The 16,677-nt window shown below is 49.3% G+C and overlaps 1 protein-coding gene across 1 annotated transcript in view; it reads right to left on the bottom strand.

Annotated features, from left to right (window-relative positions):
* Nucleotides 1–2,119, bottom strand: part of VCL (vinculin) — a 117,652-nt gene extending 115,533 nt beyond the window's left edge. The window contains exon 1 of the mRNA XM_006273793.4: nucleotides 1,812–2,119. Coding sequence (XP_006273855.1) covers nucleotides 1,812–1,979 — 168 coding nt within the window. The 5' untranslated portion in view covers nucleotides 1,980–2,119. The remainder of the gene's footprint in view (nucleotides 1–1,811) is intronic.
* Nucleotides 2,120–16,677: the final 14,558 nt, after the last annotated feature.

Here is a 16,677-nt window from a genome sequence, read left to right as displayed (position 1 = left end):
AGCCCTGGTCCTTGGAGGCGGCGATGACACTCGGTGCTGGCGGCACAGCACTGGCCTCACCCCCCCAGCTCTGGCCTCACCGCTGCATCCAAGGGGTGCCCTCCCCGCATGGGCACACAGGAGCAGGGGATGTGGGGGGTTGGGGGCCCATGTGGCTGGGGGCAGAGTGGTGGCACTGTGGGGCACTGGGTAGCAGTGCTCCACTCCCACCTGCCCCCCCCACCCACCCCACCATTCATGACGGGCAATTTGCTAGTGAACCGACAGAGGAGGCATGGGTTACTCTGCAGCTAGGTGTCATTAGAAAAAGCTTGGCCAAGAGCAGAAGTGTTCCAGACAGTACATCACCAGCATAAAAATAAAACAGGAAAAGAATCTTGGGTACAACCAAACCCAGCTGCCCAGCAGTAACAGGGTTTGCAAAACATCCAAGTTAGAGAAGGCTGGCCAATACCACTATAATAAATACTGCATGAGGGGTATAATTCAAATAAGTCTTACTTCCTTAATAGTGGCCTTTCTGCCATGTTTTCCCCCAATATCCCCTACCTCTGTGATGTCAACCATTAGGTCAGTTCTGTATTTACCATAATTATAACTGCAAATGCTAAATCATGCTATACAGTCTACACCATTAACTTAGATATAGCATACAGAATGAATGTAAATTGCTATGTGCTAACCAAGTTAACATTTCCAGGTGGCATTTCTCTGTTACAAAGGCTAGCTACAACCATGTAAAACTAGCATAAAAAATCAGTCTCAGTGGAAGAACAACAAACCAATACTTAGAAAAATCAGATCTTACAAGATTAATGATGAAAAACAAACAATTTGTGGGTTATGGGAGTAAATCATTTTTTCTACAAATGAAGCTAGAGCTGTGTGAAGGAAAGATGCATGAGATCTTTTAGACAGTTGTGGAGATAGGAGGTACACAGCAGCCCAGTGCTTTACAAGGCAGAATGAGCCAGTTTATTGCCCACCAACAGTTTTTCTTTGGATAGTTCAGTACCACTGTTCTAACTTCAATTCAAACGATTAAAAGGTTTGCACATGTACTGGCAACTAAGATATATCTAAATCTGAAAAGCTCTGGTGCTGCAAAGGAAACACTGAAAAAAAGTCAAGAGATCCCAATTGCCTCTCAATTATCCTTAGGCACATTTAGCATTCTGGCAAGTGGTAACTCATTCTTAAAAAACACAGTCCCAGCTTGTTGCTCTGAAACAGTCCTGACTCAACCCCAACCCCACTCCATTCACAGTTCTAACAGTGCAACTTTCTCTACCAAAAATACAACTCAAAAGCATTCATGATTTACGGGGGGGGGGGGGGGGGGGGGGGGGGGGGGGGGGGTTGTTTGTTTGGTTTTCAAATAGTTTCCCATGAAGGCAGCACCAGCATTTGGACTCAGTTATAGAGACACAAAGACTTGATGAGGCATCTTTTTTTCCTCCATAATGTCAACGAAACAGCGATGCTCAAGCTTTTTGCCCAGCTGGCCAGGCAGCCACCCGCCTCCGGCACGGGGTGCGCGTGGTGGACACCATCCAAGCACAGAGGCGGGTGAGGGCAGCCCAGCCCCACCCGAGGACGTGGGCTTCTTGTGGCCCTGCTGGGGGGAGGAAAGGGGGCTTCAGGCAGCCCTAACCCAGTCCCGCAGAGGGGAGGAGGCTTGGCCTGGCTCCAGCCCCCGCACGGCCGGGAGGTTAGCCGCGGGGAGCGCACGGGAGGGCAAGAGTCGCTCCCGGCGCCAGGCTCAGGCACGGGCGGGAAGTTTGCGGGCTGGGGGCGCCGTCCGCACTCACCCGGACCAGGTTGCTGACGGCAGCCTGCACAGCGGCCACCGGGGCGGTGAGGTCCGGGATGGCCTTGCCGTCCACCTCGCCCTCCTCGTGCATGATGACCAGGTGCGAGATCTGCTGCGCCACGGGCTCCAGGATGCTCTCGATGGTGCGGGTGTGGAAGACGGGCATGGCGGCGGCGGGCGGGGGGCCGCAGCCCCAACTCCTCGCGAACTCCTGGCTAAGTGCTTGCCGCGCGCGGGGACCCCGCTGCGGTGCCGGCCCGGGGGCCTGCGGCGGGACTCGAACTCACGGTCCCAGACACGTCCCGGCAGAGCCGACACGACACGACTCGGCTCGGCTCGGCTCGGCTCCGCTCCGCAGCCGGGCGGCAGCTTTTCCCCGGCGCAACCTACCCCTCCTCACGCCTCTCAGCTTCTCCCGCCCCCTCGGCGCTCTCGCCCAATAGTGGAACCCTCCTGCCGCGCCCAATGGCACGGCGCCGCGTCCATCAGCATTCCAAGCCACCACCCCTCGCCTCCCAGTTTTTTTCCCGACCAAGTTTGGTTGCGCGGACCGCGGTTTCCCAGAGCCGGGTGACGTCAGACATTCTGGTGTCCATAGAAGGAGAGGCAGCGAGCGAGCGAGCTGCGCGGCCGGGATGGGGTGGGGCGCGGCTCGGCTCGGCTCGGCTCCCTCCGCTTTCTGCGCTCGTCGCCGCCCTTCCACGGAACGGGGCAAGGCGCCGGTGCTCATAGTCCCGTCCCGTCCCGTCCCGTCCCGTCCCGTCCCGAGCGCCCGAAGCCGAGTGCGAGAAGAGCTGGCGGGTCGGGCGCCCTCGCCTCTCGCAGCCCGGCTGCCCTGAGGTCCTTTCACGGGGCTGCGGTGAGAAAGAAGCCCGGGGGTTTCCCATAGCAGTTCGGCGTGGTGGCCTCTGTGCTATTTGCAGCGGAAGAATCGCTCCGTCACTTTTCTGCCCTCAGAAAAAGAGCGAGAGCCGAGAGCCGGCATCTTCTGAGAGCCTCCAGTCGAGGCAGGGGGGCCTCCCGTCTTAAAGGTTGAGAGCCCTCGAGCCAACTACATGGGAGCTGCAGGCTCTTCACAGCATCTGAGGAAGCAAGCCTGCTGCCTCCTAAAGCGTGTGCTGGGCACCTCTGATTTAGCTGGCCTGTAAGGCAGAGGTACTGGGGTAGGTGGGAGCCCAATGGCCCTGGCCCCCCTCAGAGGGAGCTCTCACCTGAAATGCATACAATCTTGCACCTATCCATCATCTTAACATCCCAGGAAAAATAAGTTGCCTTCCCCTTGCCATAATGTGCAAATCGACCCTGCCTTCTACAAAAGCCTAGGCAGGCTTTGTGTCCAATATGCTTCATCCAGTCTGTGGAGCCGTGGAAGGCTGCACTAAAACAGAATAATTTCTTGGCAATATCTCTCTAAGCCAACAGCAAGGGTTGGAGTTGGTTGGGTTTTGTTTGGTTGGGGTTTTGTGTTTGTTTTTTTGTTTTTTGGGGGAGGGGAATTATTTACAGATTATGGTGTGTAACTGGGTGGGATTCCTGGAGCTGCAGTTTGGGTCCCAGCCTAGCTCTTGGTCAGAGCACAGCTGCTTTATCTTAAAAAATATAACTAAAATTATTCATGCCTTCCACCACATGTGAACTGAAGTGCCTAAATATAGCCTCTTGCATAGTCTTCTTAGCTCTAGCTATTGGACACCTGAAAGAGAAACTGGGTTTTTCATTGTACGTACAAAAAAATTAAAAGTTAAATGGAGCAAAAAATAAAATAGATTTCTAAAATTGTTGCAAATTAATAGTCATGTAATGTGAGGTAGCGATACAGCTATGGATAGTTACTCAATTAGACAACTGGGGAAAAACATGAACTCCAACCAGCGAGCATACAGAATTCCTACTTCCTTCCTATAATGATAGTGTAAGAGTGATATTGTAGCTGTGATGGTCCAGAAAGTATGCAAGAGGCAAGGATTTTTTAGGGTGATATCTCTTATTGGACCAGTATCTCAGTATCATATAGATCCATTCCATTTACTGAACTCTGACTAAATGTATAAGCATCTATGTAGCCAATCCACATTCCACAAAAGGTCAGCACAGGTCAGCACAGTGCTCTTCCACTTCACGTTAAAGCATTGTGATTTATGAGGGTGGGGTGTCGAGGCCTCCAAGTGCCATTCTGAGCCCTAATAAAACTAGTATGCGATTTCCCATATATAGTCCCACATTCTTCACCCCATCTCCCTTCTCAGGCTTTCCCTGCTATGTTGGAACTACTCAGTCCTAAAGAGAAGCACATGTGTAAATGTTTGCAGGAATGTAATCTTGTATTCCCCGCTCATTACTATGTACACACAATAACATTTGGAAAAATATTAACTTTTTATGTATTTCTCTGTATCTGCATAGACTATACCTTTGTGACTCAATGGTATAAGACTAGTTCTGTAGTGTTACCATATTTCCAGTTTCAAAACAGAGGCCACCTGTTGCAGAGGGGGCTGGAAATATGATGGGGGGGAGCAGTGATATGCCCTTGCCCTGCCCATGCCCCTCACTCCCAAGCTATAGCCCCAGCCCTGCTGATACTCTTCACGCCCGACTTGTAGCCTCCTGGCACTCCCTGTGCCCCACTCTCCCAACCCACAGTCTCCTGCCCCACTGGTGCCCCTCACTCCCAAGCCACAGCCCTGCCCACCCCCCAGCCCTACTGGTGTCTCTCACTCCCAACCCACAACCCACTGCTCCCCCCGGCCCTGCAGTGTCTCCCAGCCACCCTGCCCCTGCAGCACAGGGACTGACCCCGGTACCACCAGCCTGGGCATGCAGCTCCCTGCCCCCGCTGAAGTGACAGGTACCTTCCCTGCCTTCCCCCCCCTCTCCCCCCACTTTCAGCCCCAGAGCCCAGACAGCTTCCCCCAGTGCCAGCAGGTACCACCCCCGTCATGCACCCATCCCCTCCACATTCTCCTGCCTCCCTTGCCCCTCCCCGCCCACACAACAGTCCTCAAGCCCTGGCCCTCCAACCCCCTTCCCCGTAGACTTCCCTGCATCCAGCTGCCAGGGCTCTTCCGACCACCCTACCTGGCTGCATGCCCGACACGTGTGTGCACATGCAGACTCACATGATACCCCCTGGCTCCTATCGCCCTCTCCCACTCTCCTCAGCCCCAAGCAGCTCCTTACTAGGGCAAGCAGGGAAGCGCTGGGAAAAACTTTGATGTTAAGCGAGTAAAATCTCAGACATTTGTTGATACGTTAAAAAACTGCCTGGATGGAGATTGGAGGACCCAAAAAGAGAACATATCTGGGACAATCCAGATGTATGGTAACCCTGAGTTCTGTGGCAGAGTTTTTAAGGATTTCAATACAAGCCAAATGCCTTCTGAAGCCTCCTCTGCAACACGCATGCAGCACGTTCATAAGAACCCATATCCTATAAAAAACTGGTCATCGATGGGCCTCTGAACCAGTAAGAGGCCGCAGTGAAGTCAAGGGCTTTGCATCTTGACTTCAGGATTGCAGAAGGTTACCTAGGGATGAAATGTAAGTTTTAGCCTTGAATTGTTTTTCTTGTGGTTTTATATTCTTTAAGTATGGTGGGCTTTCTTGGCATGAATGCATGTGTGGTATTGACTGTACAGTGAGGGACTCAGAGAGCTTATTTCAGGACTATAGGATCTAGTTTGGGAACAGATATGTCAATAGATTTGATAAAGTTTAGTTTAATTTTGTATTATTATGCAAAAGATACTTAAGTGGTCTCCTCTACAGTTGTTCTTGAGTGTGTGCTGTGAATGCACATTATGCATGAATTGTGTCACTGAGGTTTGAGCTGCACAATTCTGCATATCTTTTCTAATATGCTATCACAATAATGACTCATTTGCATATTATGGATCAGTAATAATGAGTACACTGTAGATATCCTTCTAGAGAATGGTGTGCAGCAGCTGGGAGTTACAAAAAAGTAATTACGTTATGAGCTAATCATCTGCTAAATTCCATTTTGCAGAAGTATGCAAACCTGATAAACCACTTATTTTACCCTTTATGGAACTTGAAATAGACTTAACTCTTTCATTAAAAAATAATTGCTTATGACTAAGATTTTGTTTACTGAAGTTTATCTCAGTTATAGATAGATAGATAGATAGATAGATAGATAGATAGATAGATAGATAGATAGATAGATAGATAGATAGATAGATAGATAGATTTTAAAGGACAAAAAACAGATGTTTGAAAGTTACAAACAGCAAATTTATAGTGGTTCTAGAAGGTACTTATATGGCATATATAACAGAATAAAAAAGTTTAGAAGGTAATTTTAGCAGCCTTCCAGTATTATGCCCATCTGAAGGACAACATGATTACTGTTTTATTTTAAGGGCTTAGTTAGTTTCAATATCTAGAATATGGTAATAATGGATAAACAGAAGTCTGCCTGGATTCTTTAATTTTAATGCCTAGATTTCAGGGCTGTATCATAGGTCTGCTCTGTAAAAGTTCTGCTAGTTAGAACCTTGAGCAGCTGTCATTTTTAAACTAAATTCTGGCATATTTAGTAAAGAGAAGCTAGTAATGAGTGCTCTATTAATATTAAACAGTGATTGTCTTAAATTGTTTTTCCTTTACTTTGCAATGTTAAATCTGCCTCTGACTTCACAGGAGTTACAAATTTACAGTTGTTTTTTGTTGTTAAAACAATTCTTTTGCTCACTTGATGATTCCATATTTGTGATTGTAAATTAATTACACTCCTACTGGAAGATTCTTTCTCCAGCATATGTAATTTTATTAACTCTTCAGATCCTAACAGCTGGCTATATTATCATGATGAATTTTGATCACAGATGCTTTCAGTTTATTCAATCTGAGGAAGAATGTATGAGTTCCTGCTTTCAATCTGGTGTTGTAGACATTTGATAACTAATTCCCACAGGGGAAAATAAATGCTAAACATTCCCTCTCCCAAATATTATCATGAACCTTACAGCAGCGCCAAGTAGCCCATATTAAATAGGGACATAAGAACATAAGTGCCTTGCTAGGTTAAAGGGGTGTAGGTTAAGTTGGTCTAATAAAAGATATCAGATTCACACAACCTTGTCTTGCTAGGTTAGAACAATGGTCTATCTAATCCAGTGTCCTGTCTCTGATAAATGGCAAGTAGCAAATGCTGTAGAGCAGGGGTAGTCAACCTTTTCTGGCTTCAGACCAGGATGACGCACCCTGGGCCACAGATTGGTAGGGGCTAGGACCCTGCTGCCACTTGTCTCTGCAGTTGGGGGGCGGGGGGCAGGCAGGAATGCCTGCAGCCAGTGTTCCTCCTATGGCAGCTTAGGGAGAGTACCTGCAACAGGTCCCCCTGGCCACCTAATGCCACTGAAGTCCCACGTACACAAACTGGATCCAAAGGTTCTATGGCCTGGATATGGCCTGCAAGCCATAGGTTGCTGCTCTAAAGAGAGAGTATATGTACAGGATATCTAGTATAATCCAGCCCCTGGTATCAAAAATCATTGGTTTAGGGATGTCAGAGGATACTTCTCTGACTATTTTATTTAATAGCTCTCAACAGACTTGTCTTCCATGAATTTTACTAATCCCTTTTTGAACATGGTTATATTATCTGCCTCTGCAACCTCCCTTACCACAAATCCCATGAATTAACACACATTGTATAGAAACAGTACTTCCTCTTGGGTTTTTTTTAAACCTGTTTCCTGTTCATTTCAGTGGGTGCCCTCTACTTCTTGTATTCTGGGTTTTGGTAAATAACAGTTCCCTCTACATTTTATCCACATCCTTCATGGTTTTGTAGACCTATAATATGACACACTTTATAGACCTTTTAAATACCTAGTGGTCAGAGTCAAAGGACAAAAGACTAGAAGTCAAGAAACTAGCTCCTTCCTCTGCTATTACTTCATAATGTGAACTCCTTTCAAGTAACATGAGCCTCAACCTTTCAAGGCATTCAGTAGCAGCATTCTTGTGCTTGCATTAAGTCCTGTTGTCTTTGAGCCATCATTTTTCTTCATTGGTATCATCCTGACAATAACAAGCACCTTTATAAAGCAAAGCTCCATGGGTGCCTGGAGAAGTACAGACACAGACAAAGGTTTCTCTTTTTTCTACTTATGCTAGGATGAGATCAAGCCTCTCCTTGAACATGTTTCAAGGCGGACAGAAGACGATCTTTTCATTGACTTTAAAGGGAGTTAGATCAGGCCCCTTGATGAACTAAGAAAATATTAATGAATCTCCATTTCATCACCATAGCTATAAAGATCCCTCGGTGCCCAGAATGTTACTCAGTTTTTCTTCTGTGGTTCTGTATTACTTATTTTTATGCCTTGCTTTGAATAAGCAGTTTATAGTCTATAAGTCTGTAAGTTTATAGACCTGCTGGATTTTTAAAAATATATAATCAATCAATTGTTCAGATGCTGGTCCCCTTTTCAGGTCTGTTCCCTCCCTTTCTTCCCCATCCCCATTTACTTATTACTTTTAATGAGTAATAAGAAACCCTCCTATGACTTTGATTGACTGTAGAATCAGTTTAGTATGCACAGATCATTCATTTTTGGTGGGAAAGAAAGAGAACACTGCACATTTACAAACAATGGAACTGCAATGCAGTCTCTCAAAGTACCTTGAAACGAATTCTGCATCCAGCTGTTTGTATTGGGAGCTGCTGTGTGAGGGTACTCAGTAGTGCAATAGCAATTGATATGGTCAGTGGAATAGAACCCTTTCCAAAGGCCTTAATGCTGCAAATGCTTACCTTTTGGGGAATTCCTTACTGCTATGAGAATTCCTATTGAAGTCAATGCATGAACCTACAGTAGTGTACTATACTGGACAGTAAATGTTTTCATGATTAGACTCTTAAGTCTGTGGTTCTCAGCCTTTTGAGAAGCAGGGCATTCCTCCATAACTTCCTGGAAGTCGGCCCAGTTAAGAACCAGTGTGGTGCTGTCTTAGCTTGCCAGGTAATTCCTTATTCAGAGTAGGTTTACCATCCCTTAATATTTTCCTTTTCCCAAAACAGCACAAGACAACAGCAGTGTAATTGTTGGCTCCTGTCCACACATATGCTAACTTCCTGCCTCACCACCAGCACCTTTTCATTTTTCTGTCACTTACATGAGAAATTCTTAATTAGGTGCAATGAAAATAGTCTTGATTTACACCGTGTTACCTGAAATAGGAATGAAGCCCCGATGGCAAAATAAAGTCCTTTTCTATTTTCTCTATGTTGATATGAATGGGATTGTTGTGGGTGAAATAAAGGCAAAATATAGACTTAAATTAATTCAAATTGACCTGATTTGTCCTAGCTTATATAACACATTTTTCATCCCTTGGATTTTCAGAAAGAGAGAAGTAGTGAACTCTTTAAAAAAGACAAACTATGTCTAAGTGGGAACAAGGCTTGCCATAACAAACACTGATTTTTTTAACATAACCATAAAATTACCATGTGCTCTGTCAGCATATCAGTGAATTCTTTCATCCTTACAGCAGGGCGTCTCAACTGGGGGGCTGCTGCCAACTCAGTCATCAGGCATCTCCTGCAGAGCCAAACTGAGAAATGACTGTGGTAAAAGCATTCCCTCTCACCTACTCTTCCTGGTCCAATCCCACATAGGTATCTGGAAACAGAGGTGATGGGTACACTTCCATTTGCCTGTGTGCTTGTTTCTGAGAAAAAAACTGTGAGAGGGGAAACACGATGGTGGTCAGGGAAATACTCTGACTGAGGCAGTGCAATTAAAATGACACTGTGTAGTGGAGGGTTGCACCTTGTCTGCTTGCTGACAGGACCCCCTATGAGAGCCTCATAGTTAGCTTCCCACTGGTCAGCTTCCATTGGGACGATCTCAGCTACATGCTGACTTCATGGAAATGGGAGACTCCTCCCTAGCTTGCTCCTGTGGCAATATGGCCAAGGGCAAGCCAAACTCAGGGGCACCCAAACCTGAAAATTCTGGGCTTGGGCCTGCACGTAGGATGCCTGCCAAAGGATTTGGAAGCATCTGAAGCCCTGGGTGGGGGTGGAGGATGTTTGCTGGTAGTAGGGCCACATTCAGTTCTTGGATGACTCACGGATTTGGATTTGTTTTGGCTGATTTGACTTGGAACACAAAAAATGTTCCTTATTAAAAAGAACATACAAACTGTGTGAGGTCTGCAGTGAGAGCAGGAACTCCTGCCACAGCCACTTCTGGATCTAGCTCTGCAGGAGGCGCGTGGCACAGTTCCACCAGATTACAGCAGCAGTGGTGGTGCTTGCACCATCATGGCACCCCTGAAAGGACCTTGCATCCCTCTGGTTGAGAACTACTGCTTTAAGTGTAGATATGGCATGTACTGGATTGCACTAAGGTCCAGATCCTGCAGAGATTTAAGCATATGTAAAACTTGAATAATTTCTTAATGAATTCAGTCTTCTTCTTAAGGAATTTAATGACTAGCAGACACACATAGCTCTGAAATACTGGGAATCCCAGAGTGTAAGTTTAGTTTATTTTTTTCTTCCTCAGTTATTGTACCAACCTCAGTTATTGTACCAACTAGGTCCAAAGCATTTTATTAACCACATTGCATTCTTAAATAGTTTATCTTAGCGTATCAAAAGTTTGAAATAACAAAGATACCAGCATGAATGCTGGCTAGAGGAATGTTTTGAAGGACAGAAAACAGATGCCGTGGCAAAGAAATTCGATGAACACATTTTGAAGCCAAATATAAACTCTTGTACAAGAGACTGGTGACTAAGAATTAGTTGTTCTCACACACCATAAAAAGCATCAGTATTTTTCAGGGCTGTGTGCTTTCCAGTAAAGTTTCTGAGTACTGATAAAACAGTTTGCCTTCCCTTATATGTTCTGTTCTCTATATACATGTTCTGACTTAGAACTGGTTAGCTTAAAACATTGGTTATGAATTATCAAAATCCTTTCTGAACTTACTTGTATTTAGAGAAAGCAATCCTTTTACTAGTCTAATTACATATCACATATACACTGTGTCTCCTCATTGTACTGGTCATCTAATAGCATATCACCATGTCTGCATGGAGACACATAAAAAAGGTAGGAAAAAAGTATGAAAGTATGAAGTACACATAAGACATACAAAAACCTAGAGCTCTTGGTTCCAAAATGATACCTTTTATAAGACCAACTGGAAAATGGCAAGAAAATTGTCCTTTTCTGCAAGCTTTCGGGATCAAAGTCCCTTTGTCAGGCTCTGGGAAAAGTGTAGATGGTACAAGATGGTAAAAAGTCCCCATAGGTAGGAAATAAACTTCATTTTTGCACAGAGAGAGCTGAAGATGGAAGTCTGTCCCTCTGGGTCCATGAGAGTGTCTTTGTGTGTTGAGTAGCTCTTTGATGTGATCTATGATGTGACCTGATCAACACATCAAAGAGCTACTCAACACAGTAGCTTCCATCTTCGATAGCCTGTACCTGGTTCGGGACCTCCTGAAGCTAGCGTGCCAGGAGAGCCTGTCCCTGGACCAGAAGGCATTTGACAGGGTGGATCATGGGTACCTCTCAGGCATACTGTGGGCCTTTGGCTTAGGACCCCGCTTCATGCAGGTTCTCCAGGTGCTGTATGCCTCTGCAGAGTGTTTGGTCAAGCTCAACTGGACCCTGATGGAGCCCATCTTGTTCAGGTGAGGTGTATGTCAAGGCTGATCACTGTCAAGCCAGCTGTGCAGAGGCCGGTGACAGGGTTGGTGCTCTGGGTGCCGGCAGTGTGGCTGGTTCTGTCAGTGTATGCCAACAAGATACTCCTTGTGGTCCAAACCTGGGCAACCTGGTGCTGGTGGAGGTCTGCCAGGTGTTGTACTCACCGGACTCCTCTGCCCTGGTCAACTGGGTCAAGAGCTTTGGCCTGACGGTGGGTGATGGGTGGCAGGTGGACTCATTCCAGAGGTCCCACCAAAGCTAAGACTAGCTTTTAGAATGCCTTGCACTGGCGTTTGCGCCGGCGTTCGCATAAGGCGGGCATGAGGTAGCAGCCCAGAGGGGCACTTCCAGCAAGCGAGAGCAGTAGATGCAGCTCTGCAGACATGGTGCAGACGCGGAGCACCACTGCCAGGGGCCTCGCCCTGGTGCTGCCACCTGCCATGGGCTCTCCTGAGGCCTCCACCCAGATGGAGCTCATGGCAGGGTCGGCGGCCCCTTGCCCCCCTGTCTGTGGGGGGGGAGGCTCGGTGGGGTCCTGGGTGGGGTGGGGCCTGGTGGTCCCCCTGCCTGTCCCTCCTGTGCCCAACTTAGGGCCCTGGAGGAGCAGGTGAGGGAGCTCCAGGCTGAAGTGAGCAGGCTGAGGGGGATCAGGGATGCAGAGGATGAAATTGATGTCTATCTCTGTTCTCTGCAGGCCTGGTCGCCCACTGTACAGCCCCCACAGGAGACGCATCCAACGCAGGAGTGGCAGAAGGTGTCCAGATCCAGAGCTATTCGGCCTAGAGTGGTGGAAGCTCCCCAGGTACACCTGGGGAACAGGTTTGAGGCCCTGGCAGCTGTGACAGAGAGAGACAGAGCAAATGCTTCCAGCAGGGACGATGTCACTCCCCACGTGACATGGAATGGGCAGAGAATGAATGCCAGGTCCTCGTCATCAGAGACTCCATCCTACGAGGACTGGAAGGTCCCATCTGCCGGCCTGACCCCATGACATGGGAGGTCTGCTTCATGCCTGGGGCTCAGGTTCGGGACATCACGGAGAGGATCCCGGCCTACATCCAACCTGCAGACCAGTACCCCATGGTTGTCATCCATGTGGGATGTACAGAGCTAGGACTAGCATCCAAGATCAAAGATAATAAAAAGTCCTTTTTCAAATATATAGGGAGGATGAAGAAGGCACCAGGAAACTTGGGGCCCCTGCAAGATACGCTGGGCAGTCTGGTGGTTGCACCAGGGGAGAAGGCAGACCTCTTTAACAAATTCTTCACCTCCGTTTTCTTGTGCAGGGACCGGGACTCCCCCACTGTGATTCAAGACGGACTCGAGGGGAACGCCTCCAGAGCTAAGGTTGAGGAGGACTGGGTTAGAATGCTTCTGGAGGGGGTGGACATGTTCAAATCAGCAGGTCCAGATGCTGTCCACCCCAGGGTGTTGAGGGAGCTAGCAGGGGTTATTGCAGGGCCCTTGGCACGGCTTTACGAGCACTTGCGGTGCTCGGGCCAGGTGCCAGATGATTGGAAGATAGCCAGTGTGGTCCCCATCTTTAAAAAAGGAATGAGGGAGGACCTGGGCAACTGTAGGCCCGCCAGTCTTACCTCAATCCTGGGGAAACTCTTTGAGATCATCAAGGAGCACATCTGTGATGGGCCGGCATCGGGGATGATGCTCAAGGGCAACCAGCACGGTTTCATTAGGGGCAGGTCATGTCAGACCAACCTGATTGCCTTTTATGATCAGGTCACAAAAGCATTGGATGCAGGTGTTGCCGTGGATGTAGTCTTTCTGGACTTCAGCAAGGCCTTTGACACTGTCGACCACCCCATCCTCATTAAAAAACTAGGTGACTGTGGCATTGATGCCTACACAGTCAGATGGATTGCAAATTGGCTGAAGGATCGTACTCAGAGGGTGGTGGTGGATGGGTCATATTCAACCTGGAGGGAAATGGGCAACAGAGTCCCCCAGGACTTGGTCCTTGGGCCCGCACTGTTCAATTTCTTTATCAGCGATTTGGACGATGGGTTGAAAAGCAACCTGTTCAAATTTGCTGATGATACCAAAATTTGGGGTGAAGTGGGCACACTAGTAGGGAGGGAAAGACCGCAGCAAGACCTGGATAGGTTGCAGGGGTGGGGTAACAAAAATAGGATGGGTTTCAATACTGACAAGTGCAGGGTGCTGCACTTGGGCAGTAGTAACAGGCAGCACACTTATAAGATGGGGAACTCCCTTCTTGAGAGCACGGAGGCAGAAAGGGATCCTGGAGTCATTATTGACTCCAAGATGAACATGGGCCGACAATGCAAGGTCACTGTCGACAGGGCTAACCGGACCCTATCATGCATCCACAGGTTCATCTCAAGTAGGGCCAAGGAGGTGATCCTCCCCCTCTACGCAACACTGGTCAGGCCACAGCTGGAGTACTGTGTCCAGTTCTGGGCACCCCACTTCAAGAGGGATGTGGACAACATTGAGAGGGTCCAGAGGAGGGCCACCCACATGATCCGGGGACAGCAGGGCAGACCCTACAATGAGAGGCTACGGGACCTGAACCTGTTCAGCCTTCACAAGAGAAGGCTGAGGGGGGACCTGGTGACTGTCTATAAACTCACTAGGGGGGCCAGAAGGGTTTGGGGGAGACCTTGTTTCCTCTAGCGCCCCCCCGGGATAACAAGGAATAACGGCCACAAGTTGTTGGAGAATAGGTTTAGATTAGGCATCCGTAAGAACTACTTCACAGGGCGGCTAGGATCTGGAACCAACTTCCAAGGGAAGTGATGCTGGCTCCTACCCTGGGGGTCTTTAAGAAGTGGCTTGATGCCTACGTGACTGGGGTCATTTGAGCCCAGTTTTCCTCCTGCCCAGGTAGGGAGTCGGACCTGAAGATCTACAGGGTCCCTTCCGACCCTTCTTCTATGATTCTATGATTCCCCCCCATGCTCCAAGGCATCTGCTGAAGCGTGGGCTAATTGCTCTACCTGTGGATCTACCTGTCCCCCATGGACCCCTTCCCACCAGAGAACTGGCACCAGCTGGAGGCAAGCGTGGTGGAGCAGCTCCGGGCATGGACGGGACTGCTGTGACATCTCTACCTGTGCAGGAGAGTGCTAGTGTTAAACCAACTGGTTTTGTCCATGTTCTGGCACCACTTCCAGACCCTGGCAGTGCCCCTGAAGTCCTAGCCAGGCTCCAGAGATGGGTGCTGGAGTTTTTCTGGCCAGGATGGCACTGAGTTGCTGCAGAGGTCCTGAGCCTCCCCTTATGGGAGGGCAGCCAGGACCTGGTTTCCCTGCATAGCTAGATTCTGATGTTCCATCTTCCGGCCCTGCAGTGACTGCTATATGGTGTTGGTAGCCATGTGGCACGGGGCCACCTGGGGCATGCCTTCCTCTGCCACTTCCAGGGGTTCTGGTATAACTGGCAGCTCCTCAGCCTGCAGGGCTTCTCCCTGCATTATCTGTGAGGGCTGTCACAGTTCTAGCAGGACCTCTTCTGGGCTTAAAAGCTGGTCTCCACCTCCAGGTCCCCTGCAACACTTGCCCAGGGCACCAACCTGCTCATCGAGTCCCTACTCTGGAACCCCCAGCTGGAGGAACCCAGAGGCACCCTGGTTGTGACAGAGGTGGTATCACCCATATCGGGTGGTGTCACCTATATTGATGACCTCCTGGACTTTGGTAGATGGGTGTGGGTGAACCCCACTGTCCTCACCCAGTGCATAGGTTTACCCACGATGTGTGTGACCTGCCGCTTAGTTCAGGAAGTGAAATCTGCCTTACCTCCCGATGTCCTTGCCTTTGTCAACCAGGTCCTGTGTGGTGGCAGTCCCCACCGCCCCATGTCCTCCAACCTGCCAGAGTTTGCTGTGGAGCTGGTGCCTTGCCCAGCCTTGTGGTGCTCCCTGCTCTACCACCTGATCCAGCGGGAGGACACCAAGCTGATCTGGCTCTCCACCATCCATCGCCACCACCTCTACATGTTTGTGTGGCGCATGATCCACTCTAATGCCTTCGCGTCTCACCCAGAGACCAAGTGGTGGGACCTGTTTGGCAAGGGTGTAGCTGGGGTGCCCTAGTGGCTGAGCCTGTACTCCAACCTCATCCCATGAGTCACTGGGGACATCAGCTTGCAGCTCCTCCATGGAGCCGTTGCCATGGGCGTGTATGTGGCGAGCTTTACTGACACCCCGTCTCCCACCCCTTCTGTGTGCAGAGGGAGACCCTGGCACACATGACGCTTGAGTGCACCAGACTGCAGCCCTTCCACCTCTACCTCCAGAATCTCCTCCTGAGGTTCTGGATGAAGTTTACCCCCAACCTTTTTATTTTTGGACACCCCTTCCACAGCTCCAACAAGCCCTGGGACCTCCTGGTCAACCTCCTCCTGGCCCTGGCCCTGGCCCTGGCCCCGGCCCTGGCCAAGTGGGCCCTGTACACAACCAGGAAGGAGGTTCTGGCTGGGAAGGTGCCCAGGGACTGTGGGGCCACCTTTCTCTCATTGGTCCTCACACGCCTTTGAGTGGAGCACCACTGGGTGGTGTTTACCTACTACTTAGACTCCTCTGAGGACCAGTGGGCATGGCCCAATGGGAGTCTGCTCTGTGTTCCCCTCAGGCACACTAATTTGCATGTTTTGACCCCTTGGCCCATACAACATTCCCGTCCTGTTTTTTCGCCTCTGTTGTCCCCAGAATTTTGTTGTTTAATTCATCCATTAGCCCCCATACAGTAGGGGCTAATAGTTAGCCAGGTGTGCCTTAGGGCCCATGGTAATTGAATGAAATAAATAGACAGGAGCTTCTGGGGCCTGGCCAATTGGTATCTGGGGATACTACCCCTTGTGCCAGCTGGACTGCTGAAGCTGCCATAACTGAGAGTTCCCTGCACCCTCTACCTACTGCAGCAGTCTGGCAGTGGGGGCTGCTGCCTGGCTATGACCTGCTGCCACCTGCGACAGCATGTGGCCCCAAGGCTGTGTGCCTGCCAGACCCAGATGGGGTGCCCCTGCTCTGCCATCTGGGCAGCTATTGCCCAGATGATGTTCTCGGGGGTGGCCTGCTTTGAACTGTCACAGCATGTCCTCCTGGCCCCGAGTGGCCAAGGGGTCAACCACCTCCAGCTGGATCCTGGGTGCCAGCCCTAAACAGGCTTCTCTGCC

Source organism: Alligator mississippiensis, chromosome 6 (assembly GCF_030867095.1).
Source record: "Alligator mississippiensis isolate rAllMis1 chromosome 6, rAllMis1, whole genome shotgun sequence".
Taxonomy (NCBI): domain Eukaryota; kingdom Metazoa; phylum Chordata; order Crocodylia; family Alligatoridae; genus Alligator; species Alligator mississippiensis.
This window is presented reverse-complemented; position numbering and strand designations above follow the sequence as displayed.